At 40.1% G+C, this 24328-nt stretch overlaps 1 protein-coding gene across 3 annotated transcripts in view; it reads left to right on the forward strand.

Annotated features, from left to right (window-relative positions):
- Positions 1–208: 208 nt before the first annotated feature.
- Positions 209–24328, forward strand: part of septin8a (septin 8a) — a 40038-nt gene continuing 15918 nt past the window's right edge. The window contains exons 1-6 of one of the 3 annotated variants that reach the window (XM_085470716.1): positions 209–597; positions 9200–9314; positions 9593–9788; positions 11961–12147; positions 17267–17428; positions 20906–21002. In XM_085470716.1, coding sequence (XP_085326842.1) covers positions 568–597; positions 9200–9314; positions 9593–9788; positions 11961–12147; positions 17267–17428; positions 20906–21002 — 787 coding nt within the window. In that variant the 5' untranslated portion in view covers positions 209–567. The remainder of the gene's footprint in view (positions 598–9199; positions 9315–9592; positions 9789–11960; positions 12148–17266; positions 17429–20905; positions 21003–24328) is intronic. The other 2 variants (XM_085470717.1, XM_085470718.1) reach the window with 2 other exon arrangements.

The following is a 24328-nucleotide window of genomic DNA, read 5'->3' on the forward strand; positions in this document are numbered from 1 at the left end:
CACGCTCGACTTTAACTTAGGTATAAATATTTATTCTTATATCGCCTGGAAACTCTTTAGTGCTTAATAAAAACTACATAGCAACCATCTTTTGTAGTTCACTTTGATAATCAATATAATGAAAAGCTACTTAAAAATAGCTTTCTTCATGTGAAAACAGCAAAAATGTATAAAAATGTGGAATGTGCGTACGCATGCGCAAACAGTGCTCCGTCAAACAGCCGTTAAGTACCGACTCTCTCACCCTTTCCCTTATATATAATCAGTTTATAAAAAATAAGAAAATAACTGTTGTTCTTTTACACTAGTACCGTTTTAAAAGCAAATGAAAAACTGTAGCGTGTCTGAGCGAAGCAGAACCGAAGTAGCAGGGAGTCCTCTCGTCACCTAGCTTAGCGCCCTCCCTGCCCAGTTCAGCAGCTCCTCTCCGCCTTGTGTCCCTCTCTTCCTATCACTGTCAGCTCAGCTCAGTCAGTAGTTTAGCAGGCTAGTACGGAGACACAAGGGCTGCTCCCTTTCGCCTCTGCTCGGTCTGCTTCAGCACACCAACACCATACATTCCGCACCATGGCTGCCACGGACGTTGACGTGTTTTCGGTAAGCAAATGCTATCCGGAGCTCCTTGTTTTTTCCCCTCTCTGTTTTCTAGGAGCAGTAAACATTGCAAGTGCAGCTACGGGCACACTTGGCTGTGATTAGTAAAAGTGTGTGTTAGCTGCTGTCTATGTGTGGGTATGTATGTAGCTAAGCCTCCCCCGCTTTTGGAGCCTGGACTGTGGGCTCAGGCGAGATGGTGGGAGTGATTTCGGTGATGGTGACTGTGTTTTTCCCAGTTATGGGGAAATTAAGTACGCTACAGTAGCTGACTATTTTTAATGTCGTGCCGTGTAATGCATTTTTTTCTCTTCGGTTGCGTTTACACGCGTGGACGCGTTGCTGAAAATATGGGTGTAGCGTATGGAAACATTAAACTATTTACTGTTGAGATTGTTAGAAATTAAGGAAACAAACATTGCAACCGCCATGGAGAATCACAGTAAGGCATGTACACTGGCTAGCCAGTGGATAAAATTACCACTTGAAGACTCCTTTAGGTGTATTAATCGCAGTGATGAGTGATAAATACACTTGTGTTTTTCTTCCTTAGACTCAAAATGTTATGTTTACAGCCATGGGTATGTCAGTTCATGATACTGCTTTGTACAGTGGCACAGTAGCAGGCTGGGCAGAGTAGTATCAGTTGAGGGTGGAATGCATCCTGGATTACATCCATAGTAACATGCCATGTTGTCATTCAGGTGTGACTCTGTAGGTACAGTGAAGTGTCGCAAAACATACCTGAAAATTCTCTGTAAATTCCCACAAAGTCACATGACAAAGAATAGGTGAGTGTATGAATGATGTTAGTAATAATGGTGATGATGATGTTGTAGTAAAGTGGCAAATGAATGGGAGAAGGTGATTAACTTTTTTGGCAGATGCTTGAAAAGATCTCTGTGTTAGGCTGTAAGCAGAGCTGACTTGCAGGGATAAAGAGATTAAGGACACACTCCCGGCCACTCCTACCACTTATTGATGCAACACATGTCTGCGAAGAAAAGGAGAGGATCCAGAAATAAAGAGAGGATATTGCACTCCTCGCATTTCTTAAATTAGGAAGGTATCCAGGAATGGGGGCTCAGAGCCCAGTGGAAGTTTCCAAAATGTCTCATTTGGAATACGAAATTTAGAGGATTGATTGATTAATGAGAAAAATGCTGAGAATGCAGCGAAACAGGCCGGCGTTGGCAGCAACGCAGCTGTCTAACATCCTGAACTAAGTGAGACCACATTGAACAAACTGACCTGCTGGCCTGGCAGTTTGTGTAAAGGGAGTACTGTTTAATTACACCCAGCTATTGATAGAGATGTGTGCTTGGTTGGATTGTTTTTCCACGTCAGCCCCATCCGGTGGAGCCTGTAGCGCTGGGATAACTTTCTAGGCCGGATCCACATGAAGTGATCAATACAAGCCAACTGCCTAACAATGTGTGTCGTTCTCGATTATTGATTGCATTAGAGTGTGTAGCATAAAAATAATGATGTTCATTTTAATTTGGATGCAATTAAAAAAAAAAAGCAAAAAAAAAAGCCCGAGCACATTCAGGAGGCACAGTGCTTACTGACCCTGAAGAGTATTGTCTCTCCTGTGAGGACTGCATGCGTGAAATGAAATTAGCTCCATAAAGTGCTTAAAGCCAAGAGATGTGGAGTAAGGACTCAAGCAGGCGAGCAGGCAGGTCCTTGCTCTTTTAAAAGCTTATTTAACTTGTGCTTACAATGTCTTCATACAGCTGGTGCTCTAGTTGCACATGTATTTGTTAATGAAACATCCTGGAACAAGAAGGAACACGCCTGTATCACATTGTTTAGGTCAAAGTGTGGCTCAAGTTTACCGCCATCAGCGTTGTAAGCTGTATATAGAACTTGTGGGGCTTAAACGGCCTTCGGGCGAGCTTGTCAAACCTGGTGAATCGGATGAATCATGACATCCAAGCTGCAGCCTCAGCTGTGATGAGTCAATATCTGTCTCCCAATTCTTTATATACTGAGGTTAAATTTGCAAAATAATGTCAGCATAGGCTGAATGAGGATTACCATGTATGTAGCTCAGTTATTTTCTTAGATATCAGTGAAATGTAACAAAGTGTGGTCCACAATGAACAGCTGAACCGGATAGACTGGCGGCTAGACACGCTCCCATACCTACAGCCGATCTGATATATGAAACTGTACGCTGATATGTCTGGATGTAGAAAAAGATTCTCTGGCTAAGTTGTGCACCCTGCAGCACATGGAGCAGGGTGCACACCACAGCTGAGCAGGCAGCGTGGAGATGAGCAGTGTGTTCGTGTTTAGATGCTAACGGGTTAGTAAACCACTTTGCTGCGAAGTTATTTTCCTTTTCTAGTGTAACTCACATATTGTATTTGAGTAGCGGTTTAAACATTCGCAGGACAAGCGAAAGATCCCAAGTTCCATCCCAGGAGGAAACGCAAATGCCTTTGGGCTTGTGTCAGGAAGGATGTCCGGTGTTAAAACTCTGCCAAATTAAACGTGCGGAGCTACCCGCTGTGGTGATCCCTTGTGAATAGGGGAGCAGCAAAAAGTAGCTGTTGCATGTATACGTTATGATGTCCAGTACATCAATATTGTGATATTTATTCCTTAAAAATTCAAATTGGCATCAGCTCCAAACATCATGTTTTCTAAATCAAACTTTTGCTCTTCTCTATGGAATTTGCTCCAGATGAATATTTGTGTTCTTTAAAATTAAGTCAACCATCAGCTCATTAACCCAGAACTGATTTGGCCATTTTTGGCAAAGTGGACGGTAAAACAGAAGGTAGGGTCCCTCCAGTTTCATCAGTAAATACCAATAAGAAGGGCAGAAGAGAAAACTGCGTTAGGTAGATTCTTAAGTCAAAATCATATTTATGTATGGACTATGGACTGTGCAGTTGGTTGCTCCTTTTCCTTTTATATGACTAGCCAAATCAAGCTCTTACTTCATTCAAAATTAGCACACAAAGAAAATTACATATTTTACGTTCTGGAGTTTTTCTTCCCTGGGATCCACATTTTTGAATTAAATCAACTTTGAAGTATCAACCAGAAGTATTCAACATCGTGTTTGCTAGTTAGTATAAGATCTTAAAACAAGAAGGCTTATATTGTACTTAGCATGCATGGGTGAGAGTAAAGCTAATCCAATCTATTCCACTTTTACCTTTGACCTACAAAACATTGCTTTTGTGGCTGATAGGATAAGTTAAAAACAAAAACATACTTTCTTCTTTTCTAATGGTAAGGAACCCCCATAAAGATAAGTATGCTGTCCATCTGTCTTGTAAAATGGTTCCTGTCTCAACTTCCCATCTGTCACTCCTTTTTTTCCCTTTTGTCTTTCCTGTTCGGCATGGATGGTGTTACTACTGGTGAGGCTCATTAGTAATGTAAGCATGTTCATGAGCGTGGGGCAGGTTATAATAGCATAAAAGACAAGAGGAGGCACACGTCATTCAAATTTCAACCGTCAACATTTTTACCATTACAACATCGCTGCCAGCATGGGCAGCTGCTGAGAACCGGTGGAGCAGAAGTCTGTAGGTGTGGTTCGACCTGACAGTAACGCAAAAACACCTCACTCAGCATTTCATGCTTGTTGACGTGGAATAAGATGCAAAAATATTTGTAACGTAATTTATAAAGTACGTTATTGATTTCAAAAGTGTAACATGTTAGTACTGTGTACTGGCAGTTTGAAAGTAGAGTTACACTTTCATGAACTTACACATTGGACAGGAAACACCAGTCAGCAGCCACTTCAGCTAAAGAGTGATAAATGTGTGCGTGTGTGGGTTTGTCACTGAGGCTGTCCTGTGGTCTCCTCCCTTCACAGATGCTAAGTCAAATCAAACCCAAAGTGTGACAAGAAGCCCCCAAAATGTCATTTGCACTTTCATTACCTGCAAAAGCTTAATACAGTATATGCAGTTTGAATCACAATAAAAGTAATTTCATTTCATGCCACATTCAAGTGGATGAATTCTGTCTTTGCTAACAGACAAACTATATCTAAACAAATTTTACATCAAGATGTTAAAGTAGTAGTAGTAATGTGTGAAGTTTTCTTGCCCACAAACACACAAACACGAGCTGCAACTGTGTGTTTGTGCGTGGTTGCTGCTGTCTGTCAGGTGGAGGTTCACTGAGGCAGACACAAGCTGCAGACACCAGTCAGGCGGGGATGTAGGCCAGAAGGCTGGAAGACAGCTGAAAAGAAGATGGCTAGAGAGGGAGGGGCCGACTGATGGCCGGTGGCCGAGTGTTTCTGTGGACTGATGGGCACATGAAACAGAGCTTGGTTTTTGCCTGAGTTTATATCAGGTCAGATCCGAATCACATATTTATTAGAATGTTTGAAAAAATGATCTCACGGCTTGCTTGGTTAGAGCCCAGAAATTCACTGAATATCCACAGCTTTGTAGCACTGAGTTGCATTTCTAAAGAAAGAACTAGCTTGGATAAGAGCGGCAGACGAGCAGTATTTCGGTCCCTGATTAAGTGATCCCGTGCAGAGGTTCATTATTTTGTAGCTTAAACAATCATAACTAAACATGTGGCAGAATATACAATGAAAATGGTTACATGTTTCACTGACTTTAGGGTTGCAGTGCAGGATACACATACTACAGAACAAACTGAGATTAGAGCTTTTCTTTTAGTTTTTGCACAGGTTTTATTAAAAAACAAAACAAAAAAATGTATCACAACTCTTTTTGGGTGACCCAGTAGACCATGCAGATGTGACGGTGAGGACCTTGAAACTGATTACCTTTAATTACCTTTACTTGTGCCATTCTTTTTGTTTCACATCGGATTTTCATCTGCAACAATAATAAAAGGCTTTAGTAACTCGGCTAGTTTCAAGCGAGCAGCATTGTGACCTAGCCCATATTGTTTGTGGCTCATTTCACTTGGAGCCACCTGGGGCCTCTTCTGTGCAACCATTTCCTGGTGGCCTGGGAACTGTGTTGTCTCTTCACCCTGAGACAGTTAACCAGAAGCTTTTCATTCCTGACATACTTTGTGCCGCTGCTTTTCTCTTCTTCCGAGCTAGCTCGGGTGGGTTGGTGGACAGTCAGATACCTCATAGTTTCCCTAACTGTTCTTGTCTGTTGGTTATACATCCTGTATTTGCTGATGGGTGTTATTATGTTCTCGACATCAAATCTAAATGGACCAGAAAGCAAAAAAAACGGGCAGGTTTATTTTTAGATTTGTCATGTTGTTAAAGAAATCCAGTTGGCTTGAATTACATAGGGTGAAAAGAATGTATAGTGAACTAGGCAATCCTTTAATGCCTCCCTGAAAAATACCAAAGATGGAGAAATGTTTAACATAATATTATTTTTTGGCTGTACGTCACACTTTGCTTAAGTGAAATCTATCTTAAATCTATAATCTCTAAAATAAATCTATATTAACAATATAATGTGCAGTGTTTTGGCAGCTGAAATTAAAGTGCTTTATTTAACACATTTAGTTCTGCAACATCTTGCACTCATTGCAATGAATGAGTTTCTTATCAACTCTCAACTCTCTGTCTGAACTATTTCTGCACTGTTTTTCTTTTTGAGAAATGAAATGTCATTGCAGTCCATTTTTATTTTTCCAACTTCTTTGATTCGTTAAGTTTTTACTTAAAGTGGAGTACTTGCACATGGCTGGATAGCCATTTTACTGCACTAAGGACACTAAGGAAACTGAGTGCTTCCTCCTGCAGTCAGTCCAGTGCATACACTTACACATTCAGCCAGTCGAGTGACAGCTTGGGGAGTTTGTGTCCACGTCTGCAGTTCTGTGCTGTCTTCTCCTAAAAGATAACACTCTTGGTCAGGCCTGGGCGCTCATTTTGCAGCAGCCGTTCACGGGCTCCATCTGCTTCTTATGTGTCACTCACTTACACACAAAAATCATGCGCTACTGACAGCGTGATTAGGTTCAGTGTAGGAGGTCAACCCAAAATGATCTAGAGTGAGTCAGAATCCCTGTTGTTTTTCTGAATTTTTGTTTCACCATTGTGGTTTAGTAAGTTTGGAGGAATATCCACAGAAGCAGGTTTACAAGTAAAAAAAAACCCTCCTTAAGCTTAGCTATGCTCTAAATGTCTAGAAAAGTATTAAATAGGAACTGTGAGCTTGAAGAAGTACATTTACAAACTAAAGTACACATTTTCAGAGTTTAAAGTACAAAAATGTTTATGGAAAAGCAGCACGCAAGCCTTTATTTATAATTTCCTGGATAAATACAGGCTTATGTAAATTTTTAACTCCTATTTTAAAACCTACTCAGGAATCCAGAGTTTAGTTTCGCTTACAGGCACAATATCATAGTCTGCTCCCTTCCCTCTATCTCAGTGGTTCTTAACCTTTTTGGAGGTACCGAACCCCACCAGTTTCATATGCGCATTCACTGAACCCCTCTTTAGTGAAAAATAAAATAAGATTTTTTTCAAATTCAAGACATGCATATGTTTTTTACTGGTGCACAAAATGAGCCGTACATGTCACGGCGGAGGCTCTGCCGAACCCCTGAGACCGACTCACCGAACCCCTAGGGTTCAGTCGAACCCAGGTTAAGAACCACTGCTCTATCTGAACATCTCTACCCGGCTTCATTCATTCAGCAGGCTGACTACCAATGCTGACTAGCAGGCCGACTAATGTTGTTTGACAAGGTCTGAGTTTACAGCGAATAACAAAGAAAGAATGGCCACAGCCTCTTCCTCTCATTCATCTCAGTGAACCTGAAACCGACTCCTGCAAACGTTGCAGTTATTCATTGCTTTTTCCTTTCAAAGCGACTTACAATATACGTATTCAGACTTAAGAACAAGAGCTGTATAAACTGCTCGAACTGGAAATCGAGGATGATTATGGAGCTACAGTGCACACAACTGAAACCGGCCTTATCCCTTGTTTTAGCATACTAATATATTCAGTCTGTCATGCACCTATTACAATGCACAATTATTGTGTTATTGCTCCTTTCACATTTATAAATACAATGTTCATTAAGAAATTCAGAACGATATGTAATGAAGGGAGTTTCTGTCTGTTGTTGTGGGGTTTGCAGTGAAATTGATGTCTTTGTTTAAATAATATTCATATTATCAATGCATATAGGATATTTATTACTTTTAACACATGTTAGTGTAGTATAGTAATCTCCCCAATGTGCTGCAGCTCAGCTCAGTATTGCCTATCTCAGCTCATGTTGGATTACTCCAGCTGTGTTGCCTGACACATTAAGCCCTGTTTTCTCGTTCACCTCCCGAAACCCCTGAACACACACACACACACACACACACACACACACACACACACACACACACACACACTTTCCAGCCTGTATTATGCAGTTCAGTTAGGTTTAAAAGTCATCTTCTGTGTATTCGGAGCCTGCCTCCACCTCTCAGTTCTGTATTGTTGGCTGTGCTCTGCTCTCAGCTGCCTGTGCTTGGTGACTTCAGCTTTCAAGTATGCAGTCCTTCGTGGCTCAGCCAGATGAGATCGGGTGGCCCTATTCATCTCAAGGTGCTGGCCCTCTTGTACAGCTTTAACTCTCTTCTTTGGCTGAGATTGGTTAAATGAGCTAGATCAAATGTGAAAAAAGGTTACAACCCTCCTGATTTGTTGTTGTTGTTGTTTTTTTTTCTGGTGGTTTTTAGTTTGTCGTGCATTGCTAACTTTTGTGTTTTAGGTTAAATACTTCCGTGGCCGTTTCTTTGGACATCTGTGGGCATCTTACTTCACCTCAGCAGTGGGGAAAGAATTTAATCAGAAGTCAAAGCACTCGATTTACTGTTCGATCTATGTCACCGATGGTCATGAGCTTTGAGAAACGACTGAAAGAGCAAGATCACTGATACAACCTGCTGAAATATCCCTGTGATCCTAAACGGTGAGACGAGTCAGTTGAGCTGATTTAGCCTTCTCATAAGGATGCCCTGTGGGTGCTCCTTTTTTTAGAGGTGCACAATGCACCTCCAGCAGGGCGGAGGTTCGAAGTAGAGGGATTAAATCTCCCAGCTGCTCTTGAAGTGGCAGGGGATCCCACAGATCAAACCTGACGAAGGTGTTGCAGATAAGGCAGCCTGGGTGCCTCTTCTGTACCTGCTGTTATCATCCCACTATTAACGATATATTTCTATTATAGTGTGTAATAACTGATAAATTGATCATGAGCTTGTTTGGAGAATAGGTGGACTGGTGGAGTTCTGAAATGTCCACACTGGGGTTTTCTATAAAACAAGCTGCTAACTTGCATCTTGCATGTTTTCAAGTGCCTTATTCCATTTTCCATACAAATATAATCACTTCCTTCCTCTGTCTGTTAAAGCATGTCTTTCTTCTTTGTGCTTCTGAGTGATTATTCTTGAAGCTCATCCTCACTGCAGGCCCCGATTACCTAAATCATAATGTGATGGATTTTACATGTGCAGAATGAGCAGAAGGTCTTTGATGTTTCCACGCATTGGAATGTGAGCGCTTCAGTATCTGTGCCATCCTCTTCTGAATAATGACTCGGCCATGTGTTTTCCTGACATCCGCCACACTTCTGATGTTTTTTTTTTTTTGTGTGTGTCCTGTAGAATGAAGAGAAGCGTAACCTCAGTTTGGGTGGCCATGTTGGGTTTGACAGCCTCCCTGAGCAGCTGGTCAGCAAATCGGTCACGCAGGGTTTTTGTTTCAACATCCTATGTGTAGGTGAGTATCGGACAGAGAATGTGTAACTACTGTACATTTCTCCAGAGTCCCTCTGGCCCTCGTGTTGATTTACTTTGCACTGAGTGACATGTTTAGCTACAAAGATAAATAACAAACAGCAGCACTGTGTTGTATTTCTTGACATGAACGTAATACACTGGCTTACACTTCTGTTACAGCAATAAAAATCGATGTCTGAAAGCTGATGAAGTACTCCCAAGTGATGCTAACGCACTCTCTCTTTCTCCATCTCCCTCTCTGCTTCCGACCGTTCACAGGGGAGACTGGTATCGGAAAGTCGACGTTAATGAACACGCTCTTTAACACCATGTTTGAGAACGAAGAGGCGAGCCATTACCAGAACGGCGTGTATCTGCGGCCTCGAACATACGACCTGCAAGAAACCAACGTCCGCCTCAAACTGACCATTGTTGACACGGTTGGCTTCGGCGATCAGATCAACAAAGAGGATAGGTGAGCTAAGTGCACATACATACAGCCCAGAGTGCCTCACAAAGTATCCAGACCTGCTTGGTAACCAGCAACAAAAACTAACAATGATGATCACAAATATATCTCTGCATTATCCCATAAGCCAAAAGCAGAAGTAAAAAAAACGAATTTGTGATTTCCTTTGGTCTGTTGTAAAAGCAGATTTCCCTGTAAGTATTTCCCCAAAAATCGGCAAGCTCCAAAATGACATTGACACATTTTTAATGAAAAGATGCTTACGTAGGCAAACGAGTGACCCAGACACACAAACCACTGTCAGTCCAGACTTCTGCATCTTTTATGGTGTCTCCGAAGGCTGAAATTGAAGGAAGTTGGAGAAATAAAGAGGAAATTGTTGATTTGTTTATTTTAACATTCAGCTGTGGAATGAAGTGTACTTGTTGTGGCCTAGCCAGGAAGCAGCACTCTCACGCTCTTTGATAGCAGCTTTCTCCGTAGACCGTTTAAACCAACATGGCGAAGGACAGAGCCTGCAGCGGAGTGTAACGGCACACTGAGAGAGCTTCAAAAGGTCACAGTTTGTGCATTCCTCAGAGAAGATTGAAGATGGATGTGAAGTGAGAGGACAGATGACTGTAAACATGTTGCAAGCTGAGGGAATGGAATACATTTTTTTCCTGTTCTACTTATGTGTCACTTTTGAGTTGTAAAACATCAGTGAAGTGGCACATCCGGAGTTGAACAGTGGACAAGATGATGTAATTTTCAGTTATTTGTCATGTTTAGAAAAGATGGAAGTAGTGTATGGTGATGGTTAACAGGAAAAACTTGGAATTACTGGCTTTAGGTCAGAGAGTTTGTAGAAATCACATTCAAGCTCTTAGATTAAACGTAACAGGACTGTGTCACTATTTTCCATCTTTAGTGTTAAACTGCATCTTTCCAGAGCACACAAGGGAACTGCTTCCTATTAATTCTAAAAGAAACAAAACAGCTATGTCCTTGTAGCCCTGTTTTTTGGGCTTGTTTCTCAGAGTTCGTTGTTTTCTAAAGACAAAATGTCATCATTATCACTTTTACTTTTGCAGACGCATGTTAAACATGAGCATCTGGGTTGCATTTTGGTCACTCCGAGGCACTTTGAAGTCTATGTGACTGAATATGGATTCAGGAGGTGTTAAAGATGTTTGACACTGGTTGCAGTTGTTTTCAAGCCTTTCTACTATCCACAGCAAGAAAAACATACAGTGTTTGAGTTGGTTGTGCAGTGTCCAAATATAACAGCATGAGATAAACGAAGGAATTCGTCTGGAGACATCTGTTCAATACAAACAAATTTACTGAACATCTCATATGTAGATGATCAGAATTGTAGAGATATATAGCCAGAAAATGACAAGTGTTGATGTGAGAACCAGACTATGACTGTGTGACGTTATCTACTATGACTAATGAACCAACAGTTCGCTTAGTTTTTTATTTAAGCATGTGGCTTCCTTCTAATGGTTTTCTTCTCATCTTCCCAAATGAAACGAGTTAAAGCTGCAGACTCAAATAAACAAGTCTGGTGTGAATGTGATTCAAAACATCCCAATGAGGCTGGTCACCGGCTTTTGTGGTTAAAAGATTGAAAACAGCTTATAGAAACCAACTGTACTGGAGCAATAACCAACAGAAATGTGTTATTTTAATGCAATGTAAGTAACATTTTCTGACATTTAGCTGTATAGTCAAGTAGCTGTGAGCGAGTGGTGTAGCATTAAAGGCACTCCCCATCTCTCCTGTCCTTTCTCGCAAATGCTCGAGGAGAAAAGGCTGTAAAGACGACGATGTGTTACTTTGTGTTCGTGCCCTTCACTGATTTACTGGTGACACTTAAAGGCTCCGAAAGCGGTCACAGCTCTGTGACAGAGAGGACGCGTTGTTTTCTGCAGCCTCTTTGATTGGACCTTCCATAAGCTGAACACAAATTTCATGCAGCACTAAGCTGTGCAATTCTAAGCTGAGATCTTGGCATTGAATCAGATCACACAGTTACTGAAAACATATCTGTGTCTTTTCCTTTCCCTGTGAAAAGTCCCCTTTCCCTTTTCATATTCATTACCAGCGCATGAATAAGAAGACAAATATTTAGCTTTGACCCACAGACATAAATCCTAACGGTTTCTCTCTTCTCCCTTCCTCTCTCCACAGTTACAAACCCATTGTTGACTACATTGACACTCAGTTTGAAAACTATCTCCAGGAAGAGCTGAAGATCAAACGCTCGCTGTTTAACTACCACGACACCAGGATCCACATCTGCCTTTATTTCATTGCCCCGACAGGACACTCCCTCAAGTCCCTGGACCTCGTTACTATGAAAAAACTGGACAGCAAGGTACGCACATGTGACACACAAGCATGCATTTATATTTTCCCTCTGGAAAAATGCAAGTGTGTTTGAATAATATTAGTCTGAAGTCAGACTTCCCTTTCCGTGTGACTGGTTTGAATTTCACTGAAACGAGGGCATCCCTGATCTTCCTACCAGGGTGTGGACTCTGTGTCCCAAAAGAGAAGAGTAAAGTTGAAACAAAAATGTTCCAGTGACTATGCAAGTTTCCATTTCATCTTTTAGGATTTCAAGAAGAGTTCACATGGCAGTGTTTAGGCTGAACTTATTTGGCTATTTCTGTGGAAAAGGATTAATGGTTTGAACTGTAATAGTTGTGATTTGGGGAAAAGAGAACCTCTCCATGACTAGTTTTACACCTAAAAAGCCAGCATAGTGAAAAAATTTGATTTGGTGTTTTAAGGGAGAGGTTCTTATTTATAAAAAGATATTTATGTCAGTTTAAACTACTCTGCTTCCAATACATCAGCATCACAACCCTCTAATTCACTCTGAGATTGAGTTTGGTATATGTTTGCAGGTCAGCACACAGTCAATAGTCAGATTCAGGAACACATTGATTTGTGGCTCTTTCATTGTTGTTGTGAGTATTACTGCACAGATTATTGCTCCATGGATCTATGATTTGCTGTATGTGATGAGTGTATCTCACTGGAGATGCAGTCGTTGGGATTGCCTTCATTAAATAACAAATGGAAAAAAAATCTCATCAAAACAGCACTTGGGGCAAAGAAAGGGAAAGGGGCGGAGTCACTGTGGTGTACATAGTTAGACAAGCCAGATAAGTCAGTTTGGAGCCATTAAGTTGGAGCCATTTGTATTTATTATTTTATTATTTATATTTTCATTGTATTAAGTGGGCATTGCCTGTTTATTATCTGTTTATTTTGTCATTTTATTCCTGTTTTCACAGTTTAATAAAAGAAATTATTAAAAGCCAGGGAGGTGAGCTGTAAGACATTATGAAGCCGACAAAACCCAGAGGAGAGTGAATGACGGTGAAAGAGGAGATTTGTATTTTCAGCTCTGCAGGAGCTCGTTTAACTTTAAAGCTGTGAGGCAGTAAACTCACACAGGAGTTGTCACATTTCACTTACAAAGCTTTATGTGGAAGCCATAAGCCAATTTTTGTGAATTTGTATGAGATTATACCAAAACAATACACTGTAAGGTTCAGCAATCAAATTTTATTCGATCATTCAGATTGATCTGCAGTGGTTGCGATTAGTTTTTCAGTCTATTTAACTTCTAATAGCACTGCTGTAGAGCTGATGAAGTGGTAGCTTTGTCTCTGTTTGTTTCTGTTGGTGCAGTAATAATAAATCCAGAATAAAGCAGATGGTCAGCTTGTGACCAACCCTGCTGGCTTTCCCCTGCCAACAATCAAGCCATCTCTGCCAGAAGTCTCTCGATACTCTTCATAATAAAAACTAGATACCTCAGCCAAATGCCGCTCTACAGGGACACTTAATAGTTTTATGGCATCAGAAAAAGTGTATAAATAATTTATGCAACGGCTCTTAACTCAGTCCTCAGCTTTCAGGAACAAATTTGATTCAGTATATTAAACCCTTTCTTAAAAACCCAAGGGTTTATTCTTTTCTTTTCAAAGTACTTTTTTAATACAAAATTAAACCAGTGCTTCTGGTATTTTTACTAAAACTGTCCTTTAGGGATACAGGAGTTCTAACCTAACCTGTGAAGGAACCTATACGAACTTTAGAAAAGGACAGAAATCCAAATTTAGGACTCTCCTTGCTGTGAAACGATGGCGCTGACCACCAAGCCCGTGTGCTGTCTTGATGTGCCAACAGAACGATCAAAACCTGGCATGCTATGTTTGCCAACTGTCTCCTTATACCACCCAAATGAGCACAGTGAACACAGCCAAGCCATGGCCTCTGCTTTGACTCATCCAACTTACCTGAGCTAAATATACTGTAGCAGAGCAGCTACCACAGCCTAAACTTTATGTAGATCCATATGATTAACATTTTTTTTCTTTTGATGTAACAATCAGAGACATTTTATATATACACCTTTTAAGCATTTTTTTGCACACATTCACAAAGTGTTTCCGGATTAAACCGGAAGAAATGTAGGCTTTATTTTTTATCCTTAAAGATTTACACAATTCAGAACCCACCAGTGAGGCTGCGGGTGTTCACGATGAGTACCACTCTGATCTCAGTGGATCTGTCCCAGCAATTTTTCCACAATGTGCAGTGTGTTTGCTGTTGTATCTGAAAACAAGCCAGTGTTGAGTAACTGCAATGTAGAAGTGACACTGCTGTGTTTTACAGGGCAGATGGACTTTGTGTGTGCAGGGTTCTCTTTCTAGATAGATTTGGAGGCAACATTTAAGACCCTTGCAAACCAAACAATATTCAACCTTTGCACATTTATGAGATTTCTGTCTTATTTCATGTTTATGGGCTCTGGATATCTGGAGGGTGACCACAGAAAGTGCCTACTTTGTTTTGCATAAACCAAGACAATAAACCAAATAGCTTTAACAAAGTTATTTTATGTTTTTGCATTCAGTTTTTTATACCAGTTAGTTTTCAACAGATTACAGACGCGTTTACAGCCTGAAATCTAATTCTTAAACATGCAGAACCAAGAAAATTGCTTTAAAAAAACAAACAAAAAAAACCCCCCATCCCAGTAGCTGGAAATCGTTATGTTTTTTCATGGCTCGATAAATCAGGGCTATGTGTTTTTGATATCAAATTTAATGCAGAGACATATCCTTGTCAGAGAAAGCATCATTACATTGTGTGTAAATCTTAAGTTGTATCTGGAAATGAAACAGATAAATGAACAGATCTGTCCCCTCTGACAGAAAAACCAGGGAAAGAGACCAGAAACAGCTTTTCCCTCAGTCTGTGTATTTTTTTTCTGTCTAACCCAGACAATGGTGTTTTTCTTGTTAACGAATCAGCCCTCCCCACACAAGGCCCGTAAAGTAAAATGTGGTTTTTAGTAAATGAAGGCAGGAAGAGAGATAGGAGTCTGAAAGGAGTGTCGTTTGTTTTAAATGAAGGTTTTAAGTCTTTTTGTTAACGGATGGGAAACATTTCTACTTAACTTTATAAATTAAAGAATGTAAAAGAGTGAGTTTATTGAGGTTATTCGGCGAAAGGATTCATGCCTCCTGCTTAACTTTAAGAATACCTTTTTAATTTGTGATGTAATCCACTGTCACATGGCTGGGTTAGGTTCCATTTTGCTGTTTTTGGTTATACCGTTTTTCCTGTTTGTGGCAGATGAGATGTTTTCCAAAGTAAAAATAGAGGGAGAGGCTTGAAGCAGCATTACTGAAAGGACACATTACATGCTGGGGTTCTAAAAGTAATAAGGAGTCTGCTTCCTGACTCCTGTAGTGCTGTTTTTTCACATGAGCTTTGAACAGTGTTGGCACAATCAGGTCAGGGCATTGTCCGCTCCCTACATATAGCACACAGTGGTACTGAAAATACTCGGTTTGGTTCAAGAGAAGCTGCTGCCTGAGTAGACTGTGCATGGGACAGGACACGTCATGCTGCCCACTTACCATGAGACCATGCCTACGCTGTTCTCACATCAGTGCTGTGTGACGTTATCCACAGTCAGTGGCAGCTTGCAGGTTTGAGATCTTTTAAACCCTTATCTAAGTCTGTGAGACATTTGTTGTGTTCCTGCTTTTATTGCCATCAGGTATTATTTAGGCTTCCAAGGCGTGCTTGAAAACATCTTGCTAAACATCTATTTTTATATTTGTAGATTTATTGCGACTTTCCCAGAATCTTCTTATCCAGCAGCGTCCATAAATCAGATAAAAAAAAATCAGGAAATACTCCAGAGCGTCCCCAAGAGTCATCATGTGTTTATTTTTTCTTGAAAAAATAAACACATGATGATTCAAACTAATCTATTACGAGCGGCATGCAATAAGTAATTTATCATAGCAGTGTTATATCAATAAATAAATCCAGCCTTTAAAAAAGGTGAGTAATTGACTCCACAGCAGTGTTGTACATCAATTTCTTGTTCACCAAAGCCCAGAAATTACAGGAACTTCATTATGAAAACTGAGTTAAGCAGCTCATTATCCAGATAATTATGTAACACAAACGATAATAATGGGATCCATTCATATTAGGTGTTTTTATATTGTTGTGTAAGCGTTTTCATTATTAAGGCTCAGACTGTATCAGCGTGGTCTCACCTGCACACTCAGAGATATTTCCCTGTATAACATTAAATGACAAAGTGCCAAAAATATTGGGCTGTTTTTTCAGGGATTATCTTTCCTGTGAACTGCTTTAATGTGGTCACAGCTGGCGCTCCTGGTCCCTCAGAACAAACATTAACTGTTTGGGAATGATCTTTGGTCAGCTGGGAAAACTCAGTTGTGGGAAGCGAGCAAATATAACACCGAGATTAGTTAAATTAGTTTGTTATATTAGGGTTAAAACCTGATACTGGCCACCCCGCTGCAAATTAACGAGCCAACAAAGTATGATGAGATTCAAATTTGATTTTTAACAAGCTCTGACTCATACTCTAAGGCACGCTGTGGAATTGCTGTGTGGATCTGTGGGAGTCCTGCCATCTTCCCAGTTGGTGATCTGGGAAATGCAGCCGTACAGAGGAATGCAGACAAACTGTGCGTTTATTTCTTCACATCTGCTGCTGATTGTAGATGGAGCCGAGTTTGTTTTCATAATCACTGTTTGTTTTATTTATCAGTCGGGGTTCTGATTGGGCTTATTTGCTATTCAGTTAACTGTGCATGGTCTTATAGATGCGCTACACAGCTGTTTAAAACCTCAACATATTTAATGTAGCTTTAATTTTTTTTTAAGCAGTGTTTGCTCATGATGGTTAGATGGCAATTGCTGTAATCTGTCATGATCTGAAAACATTCAGGTGTTTCCTGTGCATCCTTTTGTTTTGTCATGTCAACGTTTAAACCAGGCTAAACCAAATGCTTCCATAATGTAACACAAAACGTCTTTGCATTATCATTTTTGGAAGACTCCACCACATTAGCAACAACAGTGCAGTGCACCGCATATTTAATAACTATCTCACTTTTTTTTTGTCATTATTTCCGCAGGTCAACATAATTCCCATCATTGCCAAAGCGGACACAATCTCCAAGAGCGAGCTTCATAAATTCAAAATAAAGATAATGAGCGAGCTGGTGAGCAACGGCGTCCAGATATATCAGTTCCCAACAGATGACGAAACTGTCAGTGAGATCAATGCCTCCATGAATGTAAGTAATATTTTTGGCACAAAAACATTTAAAAAGTCAAAACATTCTTTGTTTTAATGACGGTAACACATGCTTTGACTAAAACACCATAAATAAAGAGTCAGTGTTTCAATGCAGATGAATTACAGTCTCACAATTTTGACTGTATACTTTGTAAAATATTTATAATATTTGCAAACACTAGCTAACCGTGGGTATGTAGCTATATACAAGGATCATATGTCGTTGGACCCACTGATTGCACTGATTGGCACTTTTCTATTCTTCTTTTTAGTTCGTAACAAGAACTAAAAAGAAGTTCTGCACTAGTCTGCCTATGCAAGCATAACCATAACAGGCACTCTGAGTGCACAAACCTGTGCCATGGGAGCTCACTCTCTGGGCCTTATTTACTTTTAAGGGAGCAGTATTGTATTTTGTATATAAACTTAATGGAGGAGTAGGTAATTGAATTATAAATAACTGGGTATGAATAACTTCTGCGTATTATATAATATTTTACTGAAGTATACTTCTATATAACCAGTCAGCTCATTTTCTTTCTCTTCATAAAGCTTTCTTTAAAGATATAAGGTGAGAGGTCAAATGTTACATGATATTTGGATGCAAACTATTATGTGATATTTGGAATCCCCATATACAGTGGGATGCAAAAGTTTGGGCAACCTTGTTAATAGTCTTTATTTTCCTGTATAAATCGTTGGTTGTTACGATTAAAAAAAAAAAGTCAGTTAAATATATCACATAGGAGACACACACAGTGATATTTGAGAAGTGAAAAGAAGTTTATTGGATTTACAGAAAGTGTGCAATAATTGTTTAAACAAAATCAGACAGGTGCATAAATTTGGGCGCCACAAAAAAAGAAATGAAATCAATATTTAGTAGATCCGCCTTTTGCAGAAATTACAGCCTCTAAATGCTTCCTGTTGGTTCCAATGAGAGTCTGGATTGTGGTTGAAGGTCTTTTGGACCATTCCTCTTTACAAAACATCTCTCGTTTATTCAGGTTTGATGGCTTCCGAGCACGGACAGCTCTCTTTAACTCACACCACAGATTTTCAATAATATTCACGTCTGGGGACTGAGATGATCATTCCAGAACGTTGTACTTGTTCCTCTGCATGAATGCCTTAGTGGATTTTGAGCAGTGTTTCGGGTCACTGTCTTGTTGAAAGATCCAGCCCCGGTGCAGCTTCAGCTTTGTCTCTGATTCCTGGACATTGGTCTCCAGAATCTGCTGATACTGAGTGGAATCCATGTGTCCCTCAACTTTGACAAGATTCCCAGTCCCTGCACTGGCCACACAGCCCCACAGCATGATGGAACCACCACCATATTTTACTGTAGGTAGCAGGTGTTTTTCTTGGAATGCTGTGTTCTTTTTCCTCCATGCATAATGCCTTGTTATGCCCAAATAACTCAGTTTTTGTTTCATCAGTCCCCAGCACCTTATTCCAGAATGAAGTTGGCTTGTCCAAATGTGCTTTAGCAAACCTCAAGGGGCTCTGTTTGTGCTGTGGGCAGAGAAAAGGCTTCCTCTGCATCACTCTCACATACAGAATCTCCTTGTGTAAAGTGCGCCGAATGGTTGAACGATGCACAGTGACTCCATCTGCTGCAAGATGATGTTGTAGGTCTTTGGTGCTGGTCTGTGGGTTAACTCTGACTGTTCTCACCAGTGGTCGCTTCTGTCTGTCCGAGTTTTTCTTGGTCTGCCACTTCGAGCCTTAACTTGAACTGAGCCTGTGGTCTTCCATTTTCTCAATATGTTCCTAACTGTGGAAACAGACAGCTTACATCTCTGAGACAGCTTTCTGTATCCTTCCCCTAAACCATGATGGTGAACAATCTTTGTCTTCAGGTCATTTGAGAGTTGTTTTGAGACCCCCCGTGTTGCTACTCTTCAGAGGAAATTAAAAGAGGAGGGAAAGTTACAATTGACCCCCTTAAATACTCTTTCTCATTATTGGATTCACCTGTGTATGTAGGTCAGGGGTCACTGAGCTTCCCAAGCCAATTTGAGTTCCAATAATTAGTTCTAAAGGTTTTGGAATCAATAAAATGACAACAGTGCCCAAATTTATGCACCTGCCTGATTAAGTTAAAAAAATTATTGCACACTTTCTGTAAATCCAATAAACTTCATTTCACTTCTCAACTATCACTGTGTCTCCTATGTGATATATTTAACTGACAATTTTTTTTATTGTAACAACCAACGATTTATACAGGAAAATAAAGACTATTAACAAGGTTGCCCAAACTTTTGCATCCCACTGTATCAGTATCACTTGTCAATACAGACAAAGACAGTACATTTTAAGCGTAGTTTAAAAGATAAAAAGCATTTTATGAACGTTTGACCTTACTTGACCTTGAAGAAGAGGCCCAAAGTGACGTGATATTTAGATTCACCCTATATCATTACCTATACAAAATAATACAAACAGTAGCAGTAAGAAACATAATTTTAAATGGCTCTGTCTAGCATTATTATCACTTTGACCTTCACAACTCGACTCTACAGTCCTACAAAGTTTGATCAGAATTCATGCAAGACTTTTATATGCAAGTGTGTTTGCAGACAGAATGACAAAATTGAATGCACACACACGCAAGCGCTACCAAAAATGTAACCTCCTTGGTTTAGGTAAAAAATTTAAAAAGTGCATAAACTTTATGATATTACTCCAACTTAAGTTTCATCTTACAAGTAGGATTATAATTAAACGTATGCTACAGACCTTTGCTGAAGCATCAGGCACAAGTGCATTTTCATGATAATATCTGTCTATTTTTAGATCAGAATTTATTATGCCTCTCATGTATAATCATAATGTTTAAACACACACCCACGCATGTACAAAAATGGTGAACAAGACAGCATTTGGTTCTCCGAGGCACTGTCCTTGTACAGTATCCCAGTCTATTCATAGTTGGTTACATCAGCACCCACACTCGCCAGCTTGCTGGTTCCTCTGAGCTGTAACCAGCCAGCTGGTTTCAACTCGCCATCTAATTTTTGAGGTAGCGTGTCAGGCATGTTTCCCCTGCGATGCCTCCTCACTGTTGGTCTTAATGAAGCATAGTAGCTCCAAGAGCAATAATAAAGCGTGTGTGTTTAATCACTTCAACTAAATAGGTCTCCCATCTGAGCCGCAGTTGGGAGACCCATTTTGTTTTAAAACGTGAAACCGATCACTGGTGCAGCTCATATGTAAACATGGTTACGCTTTGCACTGGTGTGGTTTGGTTGTGAAGGATAAGAGAGCAGACAAACACAGTGAAACGGCTTATCCGTCCTGTTCGTTTTAGTACAGTTTACACCACAGCCTACTGAAAATTGACTTGTTCTGTGAAGAATAAAAAAAAAAATCTCCTTAGGGCAGTGTACCCTGGTCCCCTGCTTATTGCACCAGTAAGAACTTTTTTTTTGTAAAAACCTTTTTGACACTAACCTGTTTTTCTGTGCAGGCCCATCTGCCATTTGCTGTAGTCGGGAGTGTGGAAGAAGTCAAAGTGGGGAACAAAGCAGTGAGGGCCAGACAGTACCCCTGGGGTGTCGTTCAAGGTGAGAGATGCTGACAAGAAATTTAACCACAATATGTTGTGTTTGTATTTTACAATCAAATAGCTGGTTTATTAACCCTTTATTGATCATGGGCCCAACGGCGGGCCCATTTTACAGGTAAATTTGAAGGGCCGGTCAATAAAGGGTTAAAGGATCATTTCTTGTTTGATTAATTTTTCAGGACTACTACAAAAAGAAAGTGTTTTTTTTCTTGTAAAATACCACATATTATATATCCTCAGTTAGAGAAAATGGTTATACTCCATAAAGTACTAGTCACAACCGGCAATGTTTTTTTTTACGGTCCATTGTCCAGTGTTGGTGAGCCTGTGCAGATTAATATCTGACAGGAGTGGCACCCTGTGTGCTCTTCTGCTGCTTCAAGGTTTCAGGGTGTTCAGAGATGCTCTTCTGCATACCTTGGTTGTAGTGAATGATTATTAGTTTTGCCTTGCTATCAGTTCAAAGAAGTCTGGTCACTCCCCTCTGACTTCGGACATCAGCAAGGTCTTTTCTTCTAGAGCACTGCTAGTCATCAGATATTTCCTCTTTTTTGAACCATCAGTAGTTTCTGAATTACTCAGCACAACCACTCTGGCACCAAAAACCATGCCACATTCAAAGTTGCCTAAGTGACCTTTCTTCCCCTTTCTAATGCATCTTGACCTTGTCTCTTTACTTAAAAGTACTAAGTTGTAATTGGCTAATTAGGCATTTGCATTATTGAGCGTTTGAATAGGCGTACCTAATGTGTGACAGGTGACTGTTTGGGATATTGGCACAAACGCTGAACTGTTGTACAGTTGCTGTTATGCCGTTTTATAAGTTTGCTTGATTTTCTTGTTTTTGCTGTGCTGTGAATGTGGCTGAAATCGGTCATGTGGGATTTTTATCTTTTGTTTATTTTTATATATCTGAGGAAGTAGGTGACTCAGTGTCCTTGTGCCTGTGTTTGGGTGTTCATGTGGATGTTTTGCAATATTAAAAGTCATACCAGGCAGTAACTCTGTATTTGAGAAAGTAGAATGAGAAAAACAATAAAGCCAGTGGAAGAAAAGTAACCTGCAGGAATCATAAAAAATAATATATGACTGACAAAGCTCTGAATCATATGATTCATTTTTAAATAAAAAAAACAAACAAACTAGTAGCTGGACTCCCTATTTTATTTTTTTTTGTTCTTGTTTTTTTAATTTGTTTTTTGTTCGTTAAGGACGTTTTACTCAGTTAAGTATCCTTGGTGAAGGATGTTTCCTGCACGTGGCAGAGTGGCGAGTGCATCCCATAGTTTTCCTGTTTATTTTTACCCGTTAATGCAGAATGCCCTCCACAGCTGACAGTGTCACTTTATGCGGAGTGACACTAAAATGAAGTATGGAGATCGTTTTGACAGTGTCTCTGTGCGCACGCAGACAGTTTATCGTTAACGATGTCTCGTCTTTAGCTTCATGCATTGTGTTTGTAGGCGTGCAGAGCCTGGATGTATGCCTGGATATTGGCATGAATGCGTTGCCCGTGGAGACGTCGGGTTTCTTGGGAGTTTTTGTTTCCCACAGCTCATTCCTCTGTGTTTGTCAATGATGGTAAACAGTTTAATTTAATAATGTCACACACACACACACACACACACACACACACACACACACACACACACACAGATTTGCTGTGAGAATATTGCTGCTCATGTGGGAGTCATCCTCTCAGAGAACCTCGCTCACTCCCTTCCACTCTCCCTCCATCTCTCGCTTCCTTCCTTCCTTTTTCGTTTACTGCTCCCTCCCTCACCCATCCTCTCTTCCTCTCCTCTCTCCATTATCTAGTGGCCACTCATTCTCCAACCCTCAGAGGACACTGTGGTTATTTCTAAAGCCTGCTGCGTGTCTCCTGTGGGATGGATTCCTCTGGACTTATCAGTCACTGTGCTGCTCTAGTCCAGTCATCCGACAGACTGGTGCTTACTGCAAAAAAGTTTTGTCAGCCCTGCTGTAAGCTCATTTCTTTCCTGGTTGCTTTTCTTATTTTTTTTTTTACAAGTGTTCTTATATATTACACAACACACAATAATGTATTATAGTTGCAAGCAGGTATGTAGTATTTGTTTATTTTTGTATTTAGAAACAACTATAACTTGTGCAGTAGACTCTTGAAGCTTGTTGTTGTCTGCATGGTTATGTCTCATCCGTAAAGTCCATCAATGTCTGGCATCAAAAGTCTAAATTGATGGGATATAATAGAGCAAAGCTGCTTCCATTTTGACTCAGCCCTGCTTTCACACTGATTGCTCATCATTCATACAACACACTTGTCACAGTATCTGAGCACAGAGGTCTCTGTGTTTTATAACATGCAGCTAACTGAAGGGAGGCTCTCAATCTGTGGAAACAGTTTGTAGATGCCAGATGTCATATAGATGGGTTATGGTAACCTCTTAAAGAGTCATGAGAAATTTCCATGAGCTTGAAGAAAGACAGACGAGGGCTGTCTGCTGACTAAAAGAGCTATTCAGGGGGTCTTTGTGTGTGTGTGTATTTAATCTTCCCCAAGATCTCATTGTGCTGTTATCTCTGAACTCCAGACATCTGTGACACGTAGCAGACCTTCTCTGCAGCTTTCTATGTGTTACTATTCACACAGATAGAAAACGACACAAAATTAAGAATATTTTTCTGGCATCAAATTACACATCCCTAATCACATAAACAGTAAATCCTGAGAATGTGTAGATTTATGTAAGTTCAGAAACGTACATTTGTTCTTGATTTAAAAAAATGTATTATTCAGCATTAATCTACTCAGTAAAAGTATCACTAAAAGCTACTAAATAATCACATAGATCAAGTTTTTCGCAGACTTATTTTCTTCTGAGAATGTAATCCGTCCATTGATATTTCGTTGGTTTTAATATTTCAGCAGAAAGCAGAAATAAACAGTGACCCTGGATTTTTAAATTCAGAACTTCCACCAAACACGCCTGAAGACTCGTCACCACCCAAACAGCCTCACTGTACAAGGGCATTATTTGAACACAATTTATTAATGTTCTCTTATACAAACAAGTAAAAAGAAAGAAAGAAGAAGAGTCTAGACACGGCCCCAGAGGAAATGATCATGCACTGAAGTAATATGAGGTGAGATCACGTCTTTATACTGTAAAAGACAGCACTGCTGGTTCCCACATCCCTGCATGAAGTACGGCATGTACTTTACAACATGACTCGCTTTTATTACCATTTAAATATCGTAATAGTATATACACATAGTATGTATATAAGCCCACAGCAAGACAGTGAGAGATTAGCAAATTGTGAATATTTCCATCTGTCCAT

Source organism: Copadichromis virginalis, linkage group LG10 (assembly GCF_057382275.1).
Source record: "Copadichromis virginalis isolate Kocher_CV1m ecotype Utaka linkage group LG10, C_Virginalis_male_GT1.1, whole genome shotgun sequence".
NCBI classification, from domain to species: domain Eukaryota; kingdom Metazoa; phylum Chordata; class Actinopteri; order Cichliformes; family Cichlidae; genus Copadichromis; species Copadichromis virginalis.